Below are 18,864 nucleotides of genomic sequence, written 5' to 3'. Positions count from 1 at the left end.
ACCAGTATAACAAAATAAAATTGGTGTTACAGCGAAAAACTGGTCTTACAGAGAACGTTAAAAAAAGGAATCTTATTAAACTGGGAGCAGTGTCCTACAGTATGTATCTTTGGTTAGTGTGGGAAAATCACGGATTAGTTGGTGTGCAGAGTTACTGTTATGTAATGTCCTGCAGTTTTTATTACTCTAATGACCTCTACTGCTAACCATTTTTCCGGAACATTCTACTACCTCATTGTAAGTGTGACAACGTTGTGGAACATCAGCCAATCTACTAATTTAATTCATACAAGTTTATTTGTATAGCACTTTTTACAACTGACATTGTCTCAAAGCAGCTTTACAGAACATAAACAAAGAACAAAAGGTTATTATAAAGAATAATATAAAGATTAATAGAATACAAAATTCAAGATTAATATTAGAGATAATTAAATCTGTTTGTATTTATCCCCAATGAGCAAGTCTGAGGTGACTGAGGTGACTGTGGGGAGGAAAAACTCCCTTAAATGGTAAAGGAAGGAACCTTGAGAGGAACCAGACTCAAAGGGGGAACCTCATCCTCATATGAGTGATACTGGGGGGTGTGATTATAAATATACAGTCTGACAAATGTTGTGTTGATGAAGAGGTTGTTGTCCTCAAATACCACATGGAGTTGGCATCTCATCTTTTGTATAGCAGAGTCTAAGTGGAGCTGGTAAATCTCTAAAAACGTATCACTTACAGTACATACACTTACATAAGAGAAAAGAAAATGTTGGTTACACCAGAGACTCCATCTATAAATGCAAAATGAACATCTCCTTACAGAAACCTTCCCAATGTCAATCATTTTATGTTTTTCTTTATATACTGGCAATTTTTTTTTTTAAATCTGTTTATTATTAGGCTTGGATTATGTGAAGTGATCGCAGTAAAATGAATGAACGAGTGAATAAAATTAGCTGTTATTGCAAAATAATGCAACAAGCTTATCAGCAGAAGTCTTTCGGCTGCAGCTGCACTACTGTCAGATTTTGCACATTTCCAGACACTTAGTCAACATCTTCTGACCAATCAGATTTCAGAACTCAACAGCGGTGTATTAAATGTATTACGTGTCAAATCCAAACTAAAACGGGAACTTGAATATATTAAGATATGAAGTGAAAGCCAAACAATTTCAGTATTCCTTCCGATCCACTCACTGTGATGATCTGTGAATCACGTATGAATAACTCAGAGAGAATTGTTTCTGTGATGAGTCACATCATCCAGTCAGAAAAAACTTCCCACACAGACATACACACCCTGTGGCTAAGAAGAATGATCTTTCATCGACGGAGAAAACAGACGTGGTTCTGCTTGGAGATGAAACTTTTGCTATTGGCATTAACAAGTCAGCAAAATAACCCACACGTGTTTCAACGGGTCTGTCGTGTGAATGCTAAATGAGCGAGGGAGCATCGCCAAATGAGGTTGCTCCATAACTGAATGGCTAAATAAGTGAAATGTTTTCACCAGTAGAGTTCTTAGTGCAAGATGTAAACACACCCAGCCACGCCTGCGCTATGACCTAGCGGCTCTGGAGTCCAGGAAAGGAAACATGCAGCATTCCTGTGTCAGAGAAGCAGAAGAAATTCAGGCTGCTGGCATGTGTGCACACACAGACACACACAAACAAGAGGGGTGGGAGCTGTGGAGTGGCATGATGGCTTAACGGTTAGCTTGTGTGCTTTGCATTTCCAAAGTTCAGGTCTAAATTCCTGCCTCCACCCTGTGAGCAAGGAGTTTATATGTTCTGAGTTTGTAAGGAGTTTATATGTCTGACTGGCATCCCTAAATTGCCTGTAGTGTGTGTGATTCTGCCCTGTGAAAGGTTGGCGCCCTGTCCAAGGTGTCCCTCTGCCTTGTGCCATGAATCCCCTGATATAGATTCCAGGTTCCGTGAGACCCTGACCAGGACAAGCAGTTCAGAAAATGGATAGATGGGATTAGAATAAGAGGAAAATTATATTCCATTTTTATTTTCTGCCAACAGGACTTTCCCTGCACACCAGAATAGACTAAATATTGGGCAAAGCCACAAACAAGAATCAATGTGCCAGAAATAGAGCTATATAAAGCAGTGCCTGATGACTCAAAGGAACACATGGCCAATATTTTCATAACACCCATGAAACAGGGTGAATGGGGTAAAAAATAGAATGAAGAAACAGGAATTAGAATGGATGCACTGTGCATTGTAATGGCTATGCAGCATTCATTTTTAGCACTAGCCTATACCATGCATGTGTGGGCTCAGAAACCTGTCCTACGTCTCGTGCACATTCCTGCTTATCTTTAATATAGAATTTAAACAGCAATAAAAATTGTGGCAGAGCTTTTTTCCCTTCCATTAATCCTTTTCCTAGTCTCCTGGCATTACCTGGAACAGGATTTTGGATTAGTTAGATAAGGGGTTAAGGATACACTACTAGGGAGTACAGCCAAGGTCATTCGTCTGTTATCGATTCACCAGACACTGACCTTTCCCAGACACTTCATATTGCTCTGCTTACTTAAAATAGTCTGTTTTTCAATTTCACCATAATCTCTACTGATCAGGAGTCTAGGGACCAGACTGATTTGAAAGCAACTTTAAAATCCCCTTATTAAACCTTTTTATAGGAACTCAGGGTTTATGCAAGTCAGGTTTCAGGTCAGAGTGTTTTACACAGCATTTTGATTACTTTTATATTTTTCTTGGCTTCATGATGCATGCCTGAGCCTTGATTTCTGGCACCTTTGCAGCTTGTACAGACAGGAAATGCTCCAGGGAAAATTTCAAATCTGTACTTGTGTGCATTAATGCTGACCATGAGTTATTTGATGCATAAAAGCAAAGCTATATATATATATGAAGAAGGAGGAGGAGGAGGTGGAGGAAGTACCAACCAAAAGGTACTCACCCACAGGTGTCAAATGGGTGTTTAAATAATCAAGCTAATTCAACAAATCCCACATTGACTACCAGAAAGAGTCTTACTGTGGTGTTCTCCACACTTCTCTTCACTTGGAACCCAGCCAACCACTTCCAATCATGAAGAGCTCTTTTCTATCAGGGGAAAAAAAGGAATAGGAGTAGGAGTAGTCTTTTGTTACCAAATGGCACAGAATAAGTGGACGGGCTGGAAGCATGAATATGCAAAAGGCTAATAGCAGGAGAGCAAGAGCCGCCATGTGTGTAGGTTTTTTGACTGATGGAGGTCTTAAGCGACTGTGACTTCATGTTAGATTTGTGAATTATGAAAGTTCTGTTTTACAGATCCAGGTACATGTGGCTGTGCATAAATGTTAGCCTGAAGTACTATGATTGAAAGATCACAAGATTTAAAACCTATTCATGCTACAGCCATCCACGGCTGAGTTCTTTGGGTGGAAGGCATACTCTCTCAGTCACCGTGTCACTAACCAACCATGAGCGTCTGTGAGCTCGTGCATGCAGAAGAGTGCAGACAGAGCGTTTTCTTCAGAGTGTGTTTGTCAGGATCCAGCCCGGACTTTGGCCACGTGCTTTTGTTTATGTTCTGTGTCATGTGTCTGTCCCGCCCTTGTCTCTTCCTTCCCGCCTCTGCACTCCTGTTCCTCATGTGTTAATTGTGTTGTGTATTTAACTGTGCCGCGTTGCCTATGGTGCAGAATCCTTGTCGTCCTATGTCGTCTTTGTCATGTCATGTCATGTCATGTCATGTCATGTCATGTCATGGTCCCTGTTTCGTGCTTTTTAGATTAATAAATCCAGCTTATTTTACACTATCCTGCATTTGGGTCTGTTTTTATCCCCACAACCCCGACAGTGTTAAGCTGCTCTGTCTTGCTTGAAAAGATGTGGATGACTGGCTTCGTGTGCCTTGTTACAAATACGCAATAATTCACCCTCCCCTGTTGGTAGCTGCTGTATGATAGGGGAGAACTGGTTGGAAAAAATGGGTGGTTGAGGGGTGGATTGGGTTTTCATGCTTCAGTGATGACCCCCATATGATCAGTTCATGATCATAGCTGTTTAGATGTTACATAAGATATTATTAAGTCTCTGAACCATTGAGAGATGATGTTCAGCTGATCTTTCTGGATCTACCTAGATGATCATGAACACTACTAGCATTAAAAAAAGACACCCTGTAAGGTTTAGCCAATGTTAAAGAAGCACATGACAGCTTTAACAGCTTTGTCTCCCTGTGCCAACTCCCAAAACCCCAGAATGAAAGGAAAGAAAGGATAGAGTGTGGAGAGACACAGCTGTACAAAACCATCATTGAGGAAGAAGTCTACATTAAAATCCTGACTAATTAGTCCACAGGGAGAGATACATGGTGCCCGTGAGTCAGGTATCACACACACTGTGGTTTGCCAGGCAGCCTCTGGGGAGTGGAACGGTGCTAAACAGGGCCATTCACATGCAAATGGCAGCATGTGGTTACGGTTCTCAGAATATGACAGTATGGATCCAAACTCAGCAGAGAGCAAAATCAGGTCCACTGGCCTGCTAATCATGTCCTATTGCATAAAAAACAGAGCTTGAGAGATGGAATATTCAGTGATGATGCAGAGAACAGAAAACATGATTAGACAAATCCACAAAATCCACATTGATGGGCTGTGTGATGACCATCAGTTTTCAGTGAAGAAATAATCTAGAATGAATGTTGACTTAAGATTTCTTATGTTGGAGTAAAGAACACAATCCAATGAAGGCAGCCATAGATTGTGTTGTTATTTATCACGTTTGCATTATTTTGGTGTCTTCATTGTAGGTTAGCCCTCAGAAGACTTAAGGAATAAAGAATGTCCATAATAAATCAAAATGTTTCATAAACGATCAACAGAACAGCATTCTGGTGCCAGTTCGGTACACAATGGAGTCAACAGTGCCTGGGTGTATCTGCTTCCAACTCAATGCAGTTTCCTTTGTGTAGATTTTGTGTGGTTTTAAGCAAACGGCACAGTCAAACAGTTGTTCTTCTGCAAGAGAATAATCAATGGCTTGCTGTCTTCAGCTTGTTTCGATGAGCAAGCAAGCTTTTAGTTAGTACTACAAAACACCAGCACGACCTCTAACAAGATAAATTTAAGCATGTTTGGGTTTCAGATTGCCTTACATATTAATGAGCCTGTCAGAAATCATTTCCCACTTGAATAGTCGCCCACAGCGGGTGATACCAGGTTACTTATGCCAAACTGCTGTTGCTGGCAAGTCAAACACCAAGCATGGATATATTCAAATTGCTCCCTGGCTACTTGAGATTGATAGGAAACTTAAAAAATGTGGCATAATTGCTGGGTCCAGATGAGCCAGCAAGGCTTCTGCCATATGATACAAAAGGTAGATTTGAATCCAAGCAGGTAGCAGTTTTCTCCCAATGGTGCTGAAGCAACACAACCAAAAGAGTTAACCCTTTTTTGGAGGCAAAAGGGTTAAATTCGTTAAAGCCGATCTGCTGTAGATTTGGCACATCTACCATCTAACCAACCCAACCTGTTTTCACAGGAAGTTGTTTTAAGTTCAGGTGTTTGTTTAGGAAAATACATATTCAGACACACATGAATAAAATAAATAATGAATAGCTAACAGACCAGACACAGTAATCTGTCAGGAATCCGGAACACTGTACAACAAAGGGCAACGAGGAAAAGTAATACAACCTCAACCATCCCTTCCACTCATCACTACCTCTTTTTATGTCCCGTTTCCTCCACCCCACCTCCAAACACACCCCACCCATTCTCTTCCTTTGTCCTTCCATCAGAGATCATGTCCCTAGGCACCTCTGCATAGCTGATTTGATGGGTTCCTGTGGTAGAGATGCTCAGCTTCAGAGCTTCAGTTCTTGGTGCCACCTTTCTTCCATCGCCTACCAAATTATGTCACAGATAGGTTGAACGGCTGGCTGTCTGGTGCAGTCATAACAACCAGGAGCTGAACACGCTCAAGACAGTGGAGATGATCATGGACTTCAGGAGAAACCCCCCTGCTCTCCCCTGAGCACCAGAAAGACCAGACATAGGAACAGTTTCTTCCCTCAGGCAATCTATCTGATGAACACTTAACATATGCGGAACACACAACACGATTCTTACACATTATTTACTTAAAATTGTCTATATTGTACATACAAATTGTCTATATTGTATATGTCATTCTGTTTCATATGCCATTCTGTTACACTGTTACACTGGAGCTTCTGTCACTAAAACAAATTCCTCGTATGTGAAAACATATCTGGCAATAAAGCTCTTTCTGATTCTGATGTAAGTACAGTTATGATTAAAAGTAATTACATAGGCATATTCACATGTAGTGTGCTCGCCATTTTGAGATTATACATAGATTTCTGCAAAACAAATTAAAAAAGCACAAAAAAGTCAACGAAATTCTGGATAACAATATGTTACAAATCCTAACTAACACATATATTATGGCATCTGGGACAGATTTTTTATTCATACTTGCCTAACAGACACAAGACATAAGTTCCATACATATGTTTAGACATAATGCTCAAACTGCATGCCAAATATCACTGCCTGCAGAACCAAAACCTGAGACTTGGCAACCATGCTTAAGCTTGCCCAGTGGGCTAACTAATGCATTTCTGATTCATCCATCCCTGCAGTATTAACCAAACAACCCTGACCTTTTTTCCAGCATGACAAGGCTTATATAATACAGATCGTTCATCCGACATCAAGGGTCATCGTCGCAGGAAAACAATCGGTGTGATGTTGCTCGACAGGCAAGCTCCATTCTTTTTAAGGAGAATATTTTAATGAGTTCGACAAAAGGCTTACATGCGGACAGGGAACATGCAGCACAGGTTATTTTTGCCTGGTTTTTGCTGAGACGAGGATCCCTCAAGCTACACGTTAAACTGCTGAACCTCAATAACGTTCAGGGCTTTAAGTTCCCAGCTCCTGTAGTGTCTTTCAGGTTGTACTGTATTTGGAGACATGATATTCAGGGCCAGTGTATACATACAGTAGTTATGTATATGAAATTACACTGATGCTGATGTTATGGTAACAGTAATAGAGGCCTGGATGCATTAAATGGCATGAGGACAAGAATGAATATTTGGGTTACATCAATCAAGGCTCATCATTCACAAGCAGCTGCACCCAGTATGCTAGAGAAGCTACAGAAGAACATCGCCTCTGTATCAGAATCTACAGTCACTACTGTACATTGTTGCTAATGAGGTATTAAGATAACAGCTCACTTCTTGCACCCACACACCAATAAGAAAAAAGCCTACAAAAAAGATGACATATTGGCGACTACAACAGACTGAGCTGAAAAGACAGAGGACATAGTGTGCCTCTTTCTATGTCTATGTACAACATCCATAAATACAAACTCTCCTTGAGAACATTTTCTATTAGCCTGCTCTTTGGTGTGTAACCTTAACATTGACATGTGTAAGCAAATGTAATTGTATAGGTTCAATCAGTCTTTTGAGTAATAAAAAAAATACCTTATTAAGGTAATACACATGTAGGAAATCTATAGTGCCATGAATGTGCCAAACATTTCAATCCCTAAGTGAACATCACATTATGTTCCACTGTCTAGAGCACCAGCATTAGCGTGATGTAAAACATGACAGGGTTAGAAATGTCTGCATTCTCCAGAAAAACCTGCATGAGTCAAGCAAATCTCATTAACAGCGAGCGAGAGAGAAGGGCGGTGGGGGGTTGAGAGATAGACAGAAAAGGAGACAGGGAGACAGGTGGTGGCACTCTGGGGTTCAGAGAAGGGCACATTTGGTGACACAGTATATGCAAGCGGTGAACACCCATCAAAAAAATGAACCGTAATTTCCGTTGAGGATGCGGTTTCACACACTATTGTATATTACTCATGGCTACAATCGTATGCTGTAAAAATAGTGTAATCAATTATGCCTCTGAACCTGTTATATCCCTGTCCATATGAATGGAGAATTGGATGAGCGCACGGATGTCAAAGCAGGATCAGTGTGTTGACAACACATGGAGCTTCCAGCATGGCCATTTCAGAGCAGCTTATTCCACTACATACACACGAACACACACAAACACACTCTGAATCTTGTAATGCTATCACTGTGAGGTATTTCTACTTAAGCGTAGCAAAATAATTCTATGCCTATGGCTCTTTTTGCTTTTCAGCACTTTTTTCTATGGCATGCCAAATGTCCTCACAATGTCAAAATTGTCCTGCATTACTATTCTCATGCAAACAGCTGGTCCCCATAAATAGCCAAATACACTGTGCATCTCTAGCACTCATAAAATAAACATGTTTGGTACCCTAGCACAAAACCACATCGACATCACTGACAGCCATTAATGCATACGCACCAGCTCTCCTCGACGTGTCTGATTACTCGTCTCCAATATGTCCACAAGATATAAAATCAGTCTCATAAACCCAGGAGATGATGGTAGACCGGTGTACACCGTGTATAAGATGGTCAGAGGTCGGAATAACTAAAGGGCTTAGCTGGAAAACGCAGCAGCCTTTCATTAGGCAGCTACAACAGAGCCAGTGCTGGTGGGTGTGAGGCTTCAGGATGCTGTACAACAACACGCATCCTCTGCTCGTAAAGGGATGAAAGGAGGGAGGGATTGCGCATGTTGGGAGGGGTGGAGTGGAGTAGAGGGAGGGAGAGAGGGAGGGAGAGAGTACTGCACGTCCTGAGGAGTCACATGGCAGTGTATATGTATAGATCACTTTTAATTACCATTTGTTACCACTTGCTTTATTTTTTCTAGGCTACTGGTTATATCTACATAATATACTGCACTAGTTATAGTAATGTTTGTAGGTCAACTGGTTAATAGATTTAATTACATGCACATCTATGCTCATGGGTTTTAAGCAGATGGACCGTTTTTACTGCCTTATACAACAATGTTGGTGTACAGAAGTGTTAAAATTTTTCTTAGTCCACTAATACTGGGAAGTTTCATTCACACAATTTGTTCCTATTTACCTTAGTCTACATTATAGCAAACCTGGTTATTGGTGTTCAAAATATTATTACTCTACTATTGCTTAACACTTGCTTAATGTTAACTAAAATTCTAGCATATCCAGATCTAGCAGGGCTCTCAAGTTTTGAAGACAGGCAAGAGATGATTGAGGACAATGTCCCATCCAGAGACAAGCTGTTTCGTGTTGAGGTTTTGTTCAAACCGACCATCAAAAATAAACTCTGGGCATCAGCATTAGAATGTGAAAGCACTAAAACCAGTCATAAAATGTCAGTCATCGTGTGATAACAAAATATGACTAGGCCTAGACCAGTGGTACTCAAACCTTTTTGGCGTGTGCCCCCCTTGTATACAGTGCATCCCTACTTGCCCCCCAAAAGAAAATTTATGACATAAAACATTCCAAAACTTAATATTTGAATGAAACAAAACATATTAAATTATACAATGTAGTGCTGTTGGTTAGCAGCTTTATTTTTCTGAGATTTAATTACACAGAATGTATGATGAATTTATTATTTTATTAAATAAAATAAGTTTGAGAACCACTAGCACTAGACTAATTTACAGACACTCATGAAAAACTGATGCTGATTATCTTGGAAACTTTCTCTAACAGCACTCACAATGTCATTGTTTGTGTCAAACAAGTTGTGAATTTGTTGTAACATTAAAACAGGAGATCATGACTTACTCTGTGCTCAAAGTGATCGCAGCTCCAGTAGTTTTCTCTGTGGGTGAACGAGGATGATGCTGAACAATTCCAGGATTTGCTTTTTTTTCATTGGTTGTTGCGTTAAATCTTACCCAGATACAATAGTGCTATTTTCTGATTGGCTATTGTGTAGCCTCTTTATTTTTGATTGGCTGATAAGTGTCAGTCTCGACTTAGTTAGAACTCCAGGGGAGACGCGCTTGATTCCTGCCCGGTTCCATAGAGACAGCGGTGTGGACTGATACATTTTGGGCGCTGCGGTATATTAAATATATGTAGCTGACAACATTAACTTCTTCTTCTTTCGGCTTTTCCCTTCAGGGGTCGCCACAGCGAATCATTTCTCTCCACATATCCCTATCTTCTGCATCCTCAACACTTGCACCCACTAGCTTCATATCCTCATTAATTACATCCATATACCTCCTCTTTGGCCTTCCTCTTTGCCTCCTGCCAGGCAGCTCCATGTCCAACATTCTCCTACCAATATACTCACTCTCCCTCCTCTGAACATGTCCAAACCATCTTAATCTGAGCTGACCACATTAACTAAAGTTATTAAACTACTTTAGGCTTTATGCTGAGCAGCACGCCGACAGTGACGTCACAGGATCAAGGCAACGCCAGTGATGTGTCGTTCGCGAATGAATCGACTCCTTGTCCGGTTCTTTTAAATTAACACAGGGAGCCGTGGCTTATAAGAATCAGAATCAGGTTTATTGGTCAAGTTTGTTGACACACACAAGGAATTTGGTTCCAGCTGTTTGTGACTCTCAAAAATACAAACATAAATAACACTATAATATACAAGACAAGATACATATGCAGGATTACTGATTGTGTTTATCAGTGCAATTATGGTTTCAGGTGTCAATAATAAGTCATAATAATATCTTAGCAAAATTATATATTATATATAAAAAAAGTAAATATAAATTCAAATATAATTTAAAAAATATATGGCTGTGATTAGCTGTTGGACTCCACTGGTGGGCGGGGACACATGTACATCACCTCGCCTGAAACGGATTCTCATTGGTCATAACGAGATGTGGTCTCGTGATCTAAGAATGCGGAAGTGAGTTGCGTCATCGCGACGGTTTATATCTAACTGTGTTTATATCTGAAACATATTACAAAATATGAATAATATATTATCAAAATTCTTATTTTTGTGTACTGTTTATCCACAAACATCCTCAAACTGGGACTTTATTTAATTCCTAAGTGCGTCATTATTACTAAATGTTCTTTAAATTTATACTCGGATTGATTTAATGCAGAAATTTATTAAAATGTAAAGAAGAAATTTATTCTTGTTTAGAAATTATTTGCGGAGGATTTGTTGATGGTAATAATGTGTTAATAATCTTTTTTAATACTGCATTTCTATCAAAAATACTTCTATTATATAGGCTTCATATGAGCTCGTTATATGTACATATATTTACTGCAATTTATATACACATTTAGTGTTATAATCGATGGAATCGGTTATAAATGTATAAAATGTAAACAAAATGTGCCTCCTAGTGAAAAACATGAGTAACTACATTTAGTACAAAATAGATTTAATAACTGCAGCTACATATAGTGTCCACTAGATGGCATGACTGACAATTTTTGTGATTAGTTGTGTATAACAGCTCAAATTTGCTGATATGCAGTAAATATGATTCCAAGTAAAATGGCAAAAGTAGATTGTAAACTAATCTATGACGCTAAAGTATAAATAAAACTCTGTAAAAAAAAACAAACCCTGCTATCCCAATTCCCAGTAAAGTTTCTGTAAGCACTGGACACACAGGTCAATTTAAATAATAGTTTTATTTGTATGTTAAACTGATTAAGACAAAAGACCAGAATAAATGCTGAATAACTATAGTAACCTAACTTGTTTTAGAAAAATAAAACATGTAAAACATGTTAATTATACAGATTAACCCTATGCTTTGACATCAAGCATATCATTTCAATAGATCATGCATTTAGCTCCCTGCATTTTCTTTTTAGTCATACACAAAATCCAGCCACTTGGGTCACAGCTGCCACAGTTGAGACTACAGACACACGACCTCTCGGTTAAGACACGATACACACCACAGTGATTCTCAAGCACTAGAAAGTCAAGCGGGTTTTAGAAGGTAATGAATGCTGGGGCTGTACGCTTATACAGGACCATGCAAATTCGGAGCGTGAAGGAAGACCCGGCCGTCCTCAGACTCAGGAACAGATACTGCTGAACTCATTTGTGTTCCTTATCCACATTACTCGTGTACTAGTGAGCTTCCACTACGTGAGCTGTACAGAACTCAAGTGCTATCTTTGGCTTGCAGGTTCATTAGTGAACAGGTTTTACAGCTGCATTTAGAAAGGCTGGGACATTTGACCCAGGGTTATTAAATGTCCCTTACTCCGAGAAGACACGTAGCATGTCTGGAGTCATATTTCTACCAGAAAGGGAAAAGAATTTGAATAAACAAACATTTTTTGGCACAAAAAGACGCATGCCAAGTTGCGTAGCGCTAATTATGAAATACTCCAAATTTCAGTTGTATGGCACAACTCATGGAAAACCAAGATGGTATTAGCATGAAAAGCTTATGCCAAAACATTTTACAACAGGGACAAAACAACACATACCCACCTCATCTAAACACAGCTGAGCTAAAATCCTGGTAGGACACGAAGGCAACAGGTTATTCTAACACTATAAAGGGTAAGAGTTCAATACTGATGCACTAATACAGATGAAGTTAAGACAGTTCATGAAGCAATTCAGATTTAGTGCATTAGTGGCTCTTAAACAATACCTAGAGATGAAAATATTTCAAAAGCGTTTCAAAGCTTTCTTTTTCATCAAAACTGTGACCCCAGCCATCGTACAAACAAACTTCATTCTTCACTTTGTTGCTTGTGGTTGTGGTGTTCGAGAAGCTGCATGGCTTAACGAAGCTCTCCTCAGAACAGAATAGTGGTTCTTTACTGTATGACTCAGTGAAGTGTTAAAGCCTAACACGGATGAAACTGCAACACGGGAGTCTTTATGCCTTCCATTTTCATTTCTGCTCCTCTTCACCCTGAATTAGACCCGATATGTATAGAATTTATCTTGCGCAATTAAAAATAACTATTAAAAAAAAAAAAAGCAAAAGCAAACAACAAACAAAATGTTAAATCAGCTACTAGAATAGCGTCTTTGAAAGATGTTAAGGCGGAAGCTGGGAGTCAGGCAGTAGCTGATGCTCTCCTCCACCTCCTGAACGCGACGCTGAAAGCGACAGCGGTCACGAGCGTATTCTTCCCACGGGCTGCTCCGCTCCTCGTCGCTGCTGGCATAGAACTCCTCCACCTCCTCTATGAACGTCACCTGCACAGAAACACACAGCGACTGGATGGCTTAAAACGTGTGCGATTCTACAAGCACGAAACCAACTTACTGCTTTGACAGACATTGTTATTCTAAAAAAGGCCCCCAAAAAAATTCTGTAGGAAAATGCCTGACATCCATTTGCTGGGTAAAACTATTTGCTTAACAAATGAACAGCAGACAGATGGAATGCCCGAGGTTAAACACAGTTCTCATTAACTCCAAGAAAAAAAAACATTTTATTTTTATATGTTTCAAACCTTTCCATAGGAATACCATTCTGCCTTTTTTTATCTCTGCCTCCTGTCAAATATTTCAGGCTTTAGCTTGATATTTCAGCCTGTAATCATGCTGTAACTTTTTTCTCTTAAAATAAAAACATTTTATTAACTTAAAGCTTGTTCACTTACCAGGTTTCACCCTTTGTCAGTGAACTAGTTTTATACATGTTCTGCATTTGAGGTCATTTTCAATTTTGAAGGATTGTGTTGATTTTATTTAGTTTTTTTTAAGAAATTAAGTCTGGGATTGTTGACAAAAAACAAACAAACTTCATGACGTGCTGCTAAATCAAACCACCCCATAATCGACTATCTTCAGAAGTCGGGGGGGGGGGGGGTGTCACTCACTCAATCCATCGTTTTAGCAGTTATGCTTTCACAAAGTACAGCGATTACGGCGGTGTTACATCAGGGCTACGGGCACAAACGTTCAGCCGACACTCTCCTGCCACGGGTTTAATAATTCTGTTCATTATTTCTCTATATTACATCACTCGAACCACTTGCAGCAGTAATAGAAGGAAAGTTTCATTACAGCATAAACAGACAAGGACACCTGTTCACCTCTCTTAGCACTTAACTGAATATGCCATCATTATAGTTAATATACAACTAAATATACAACCATTCTCTAACTGTCCGCTTCATAAGGAACGTCTGCACACTCATGTAGTTATCTAATGAGACAATCTATGTAGCAGCACATGCATAAAATCAAGCAGATCAAAATCAGTTGATGTTCACATCAGACCTCAGAATGTGATCGTCCTCAAACAGCCTCAGATTCCTGTTTTTGCTCAACACGAATGGAAACAGATGTGCTCTGCTGCTGTTCCACTTGGAAGTTTGATGCTTCATACATGTGGAGATGTTCATATCAACAAGGTGTTACCGCTCAGAAAACTGACGCAAACTGTATATTTTGGCTTTTTTTTGCACCATCCTGTGTAAACTCTAGAGACTGCTATAAACCCTACACCAATCGGAGATGATCGGCAGCAACTAGCCAATCCGGAAGCAACAACCATGTCACGATTAAAGTCACAGAGCTCATACCTTTTCTCCTTTCTAATGTTTGACGTGAACATTACTTGAAGCTCTTGGCCTGTGTCTGAATGATTTCTTTGCATTGCACTGCTACATGATTAGTTCTGATTGCACAAAGGTCAGGTCAGGTTCCTAATAAAGTGGCCAGTGAGAGCATGTATCTATGTATGCAGACGTATGCCTTTTAGAAACGTTAAATCCCAAAGTATCGATTGCATGTTCATTAAAAAAAAAATAAAATAAAATCTGGCAACCAAGGAATTTGTAGCTCCACTTCTCTTTACAGAAATCACAGGGCTCTGACATCTCTCTCACCCAGCCTCAGCTCACTGTTGCTAAGTAACATTACATATTCCTCTACAATGACCTGAAATTAAATCAAAAGGAGAAGGGGTGGAGATGATGGGGAGGGATGGTCTGTTGCCGTCCCTGCATTAGCAGTCTACAGTTACAGGTAATGTATGGAAGTAGCATGGAGTCAGAGATTGAAAATGGGCCAGAGTGATAATGAGTAATGGGCAGAGTACTCGTTGCTCGTGTCTCCCTGGAGAGAGGAAAATGGAAGTGTTGCATCAGAAGGTGGGAAAAAAAATAAAAAGATAATGGTCTGCTTGCGCTAGTTTACATCATTTCACAGCTGAGCCTTGATAGTGATGATCTAAATCCAGATGGAGACGGCTTACGCTAAACTGCCACACAGATAAGAACAGATTGAATTATTTCGTATGTCCGTGTTCTAAAGCAGTTTTATACACGATGCCCTTTTATCCAATACAATGTTCAGTACTACAACCACATGTTCAGCTGAAAAACAGACTTCCATGATTAAGAGCCATGCAGTATTAAGGGAAATTTACGTTTACACACGTTTTTTTCTTTGTCTAGCCTAGTTAAGCTGTTGCAAAAAAGTTATAGCGCACAAACTTCCTAGTCTTCCAAAAGACATGTCAGGGATGACCGATCTTACTCGCAAAAGGTTGGTGATGTGCTGGTGTTCATTCCGATCATGCAGGAGCCACACCTGATTTCACCAGGTCTAATCTGTTGATCTTGGCTTTCAGTAGTCAGGTGTGGCTTCTCTTTAACTGGAATGAAAACGTGCACTCACAGCAGCCCTGTCTGGACATCCGTGCATATCTACTTTGTTTTGAATGTATTAGATCAAACATATCATTTACACAACATACTCTTCAAAATACATAATCACAAGAAAAGAAATCAAACCTTGACCATGACATACAATACAAAGGAAATACGTACATTTCTTGGCCTGGAAAGTAATTGTTTGAAATTTCATACATCACACTAACCTTTTTCAACCTGACAACTCCGGCACTTCCAAGGCCCTGGACAAGAGCTGCCTCTGAGAATCCACTGTCCATCCTCTCCTCTGCCTCCTCTTTCCTATAGACCAGAGGCTCGACAGGTTTCTCTTTCTTACAACGCTGTCTGGCTGGCTGCAGAGTCCTGATTGCCGCCTGAAAGTTCAGGGGACTGTAGGGATCTGATGAGCAGCTGAACGAGTTCCAAAGCCTCAGGCTCTCCGCTTCATCCATTGATGAACAGGCTTCTTCACTGGACTCCTCATCTTTCTGGGATTCTTCCAGAGGTGAAGGAGGGGATGATGAGGTGGAACACAAAAGAGAATCAGGCTCTACTGGGGATCCCATTGGGCACGAACTTGAGGCAGATTCACAGAGTTTCTGGGATGTCCGGATAGAGGCTGTGAAATTGCGTGGGTTATAGGGGTCCTTCGTTTGAAACAATGAATTCAACAATCTCTCACTCTCAGAATCCAATTCATCAGATTCTGAATCCTCTTCATCCTCATCATCACTATCATCTAGGTCCTCCGAGTCAGAACTGCTGTCTAAGACGTCGCTGTCAAAGCCATCATCGTCGTCACTGTCCCGAACACTGTTGTCCATGTCCGACTCGTCACTGCATGGGCTGCCCATGATGAAAGAGATCGCTTTGTTCTGACAGCAAGTGGTGGATTGAACTGGCAAAGCCTCATGTACAATCGCAGGCTCGGTGTTCTGCGCTTTTTCCTCATCCTCATCTTCCTCTTCGTTCTCAACCCTCTCACAACGAGTATTCCCTGCAGATTTGTCTTCCTCTCCTCCATGCCCAGGATCGCCAGCCTGAGAAGCAGTAGAACCATCCACGTCCAACAGTTCATATATGCCGTTCATTTTACACTGCCTTGCACTGGCACTTTCTTCCTCCAAACTAGAGTAGCCATTGTCCTGGTCCGGGGTCAGAACTGCCACCTCACTGCAGGCGGCAGCAGCTCTGGTACCAACCTGATGCTCTACAACGCTGTGTTCATGAACTGATGGAAGGTAGTCGGAGCTGGGGAGAAATTCCAGCCTGACTGTGTAAAGGCTTGTATGGTCAGCTGACTCTTTGAGGTGTGAAAGTCCAGCACATTCGCTACATGCCCATTCAGCCTCGTTGCTGTGTTTAGATGGTTCTTCCAGCTTATCGACTGCAACAGCTGACCTCTGGCAACCCAGCTCACAATGACCACTACTGTGGTGTTTTCCACAATGCAGGGACTTTGTTTCAGCACCAGCAGAGGTTTTAGTCTGGCACAAAGCAGGCTGCGTTTTGAGAGCATTCTGAGGGACATCCGACCTCCAAAGTCCCTGCCACCACCAGCTGTTAGTGGCGCTTGTGCTTGAACATGAAACACTCAGCTTGGGCTGCATGACCTCAGTGTGCTTTCCTTCTCTTGATTCCAGAAACCTACTGAGAATTTTCCTTGTTGATGCGAGGTACCGGTGTTCCACTGGGGGTGTTTGTGGAGCCTTAAAATTCATATTCACGGCGTCCTGAATCCCCAGTTCTGTCAGAGTGTCTGCAGTCAACCAGCTCAGAGTTTCTACATCGCCGGAAGGGGTAAACCTGCCGTTTTCATGCTGACAGTGAACATATGCTACGCGCAGGTGAGTAGGACTCTGGTCAGGAGGCATAAGGTTATCAAGTCCTGTTATTAGCTTATGTCCAAAGTCAATGCTGGATTTTCCTGCCTCGCTGGAGCAAGTCTGCGATTTTCCAGGCAGATATTTCTGAAGAAGCGACCATGCAGGCTTGGACAGTGCTGACAGCATGCTAATCCAGGAGCTAGCCCAGCTAACGCTCCCCACCTCAACACTAGCAGAGGTGGCCAATGAACCCTTCTTAGAGAAGTGTTCCTCTGAGCTCATACTTCTATACATTGTAATATATTAATTCTTTCAAAATATTAAAATTAAAAAATTATGAAAATCACAGAAAGAATGGGACGACAACAGCTAATCGCTTAGCTAGTGAACTAGTAAAGTTTTCCCTTCCCCTATGACGATCCTAGTTTAATATTGACAAGCCTGGTTTAATGTTGACTTTATTAACTGAAACGAATATGTTAAGACTTTAGACGTTAACTAGTAAATTGGCTAAAATACCTGTAGTTGGAGTAAGTTGTAGCGCCAGTTGTACAATATTAACGTTAGCAAGCAAACGAATGATAAACCTTATGACTTCACTTGCTGCTAAATATTAGCTACTGAAGAACTAACAAAGTCGATGACAAAGTGTCGCAGTTCAGAATACTGTCCGTTTTTAATATCGTCAAATACTCAAAGTGTCCATAGTGTTTAAACGGCGAGGGCATGTTGCCGGTTAGCTCTCCATGCGACCCAGCATTGAAGGCAGTCGGCGTCCATATTGTTCCCGGCACTCGCCATGTTCAAATTTACAGCAGATGTACGTTGAGGATTCGTTACACTCGCACACTTACAGAGAACAGGAGAGACAACAGAGGACGACGGGATGATCAAGATCGAGCTGACATTGTCCACACTTTCCAATTCGTACGTCGATATACAAGCCATTTTGGTTTAGGAGTCGAAAACTGAAGCTGGTTAGCTGTTAGCTGGTCGCTAATGTAGATCCTCGTCCGCGAACGTATCGAGTTTAGCGCGTGAGCAAATTAACAAACGTTGTTTGTTTTTTTTTTTAAATCGATGAAACGTCTCGTGCTAAAGGGAACACAACAAATGTCTGGAAATACGGGGAAAAAAAAACAATTTGATGCTCGTTGAAACAGCTGTTATTCGCGAATAGATTCGGCGGTGGATTTTCCTGTTCCTCGTTTTCAAGACTAGTAGAGAAAAGCTCGATGCAAACGGGAGATTTCATCAGAAAGGTTAAGGGACCGTCAATAAACTCCGTTCTAATGAAGGCAGAGTTAGGGACCGTCAATAAACTCCGTTCTAGGCACCGTCGAAGAAATTCAATAGCCAAAGGTTTATGGACACCTGATCACCACACAAATAAGAGTTTTTTTTAACCTCTCATTTAGTCATTTGCCATTAACACATAAATTGGATTATTTTCTAGCACAAGCGCAGTATTTAACGTGCACGTATAGCTATTTTTTCATTTAAAAAAAAAGACAATCTCTC

General features: G+C 40.7%; 2 protein-coding genes across 3 annotated transcripts in view; both read right to left on the bottom strand.

Annotated features, from left to right (window-relative positions):
* plekha6 (pleckstrin homology domain containing, family A member 6) overlaps nt 1-9,729 on the bottom strand; it is a 95,194-nt gene extending 85,465 nt beyond the window's left edge. The window contains exon 1 of one of the 2 annotated variants that reach the window (XM_027144321.2): nt 9,695-9,729. The gene's annotated coding sequence lies outside the window, so the exon portion shown is untranslated. Of the gene's footprint in view, nt 1-8,364; nt 8,565-9,694 lie in introns of those variants that run through there. The other variant, XM_027144322.2, reaches the window with a different exon arrangement.
* Nucleotides 9,730-11,523: 1,794 nt separating this feature from the next.
* On the bottom strand, nt 11,524-18,611 carry LOC113641532. The gene is made up of 2 exons (XM_027144285.2): nt 15,724-18,611; nt 11,524-13,085 (listed from the first exon to the last, which is right to left on the bottom strand). The coding sequence occupies exons 1-2, from the start codon at nt 17,635-17,637 to the stop codon at nt 12,894-12,896; spliced, it is 2,106 nt and encodes a 701-aa protein (XP_027000086.2). The 5' UTR covers nt 17,638-18,611; the 3' UTR covers nt 11,524-12,893.
* Between the last annotated feature and the right edge of the window lie 253 nt (nt 18,612-18,864).

Source organism: Tachysurus fulvidraco, chromosome 2 (genome assembly GCF_022655615.1).
Source record: "Tachysurus fulvidraco isolate hzauxx_2018 chromosome 2, HZAU_PFXX_2.0, whole genome shotgun sequence".
In the NCBI taxonomy this organism is placed as follows: domain Eukaryota; kingdom Metazoa; phylum Chordata; class Actinopteri; order Siluriformes; family Bagridae; genus Tachysurus; species Tachysurus fulvidraco.
This window is presented reverse-complemented; position numbering and strand designations above follow the sequence as displayed.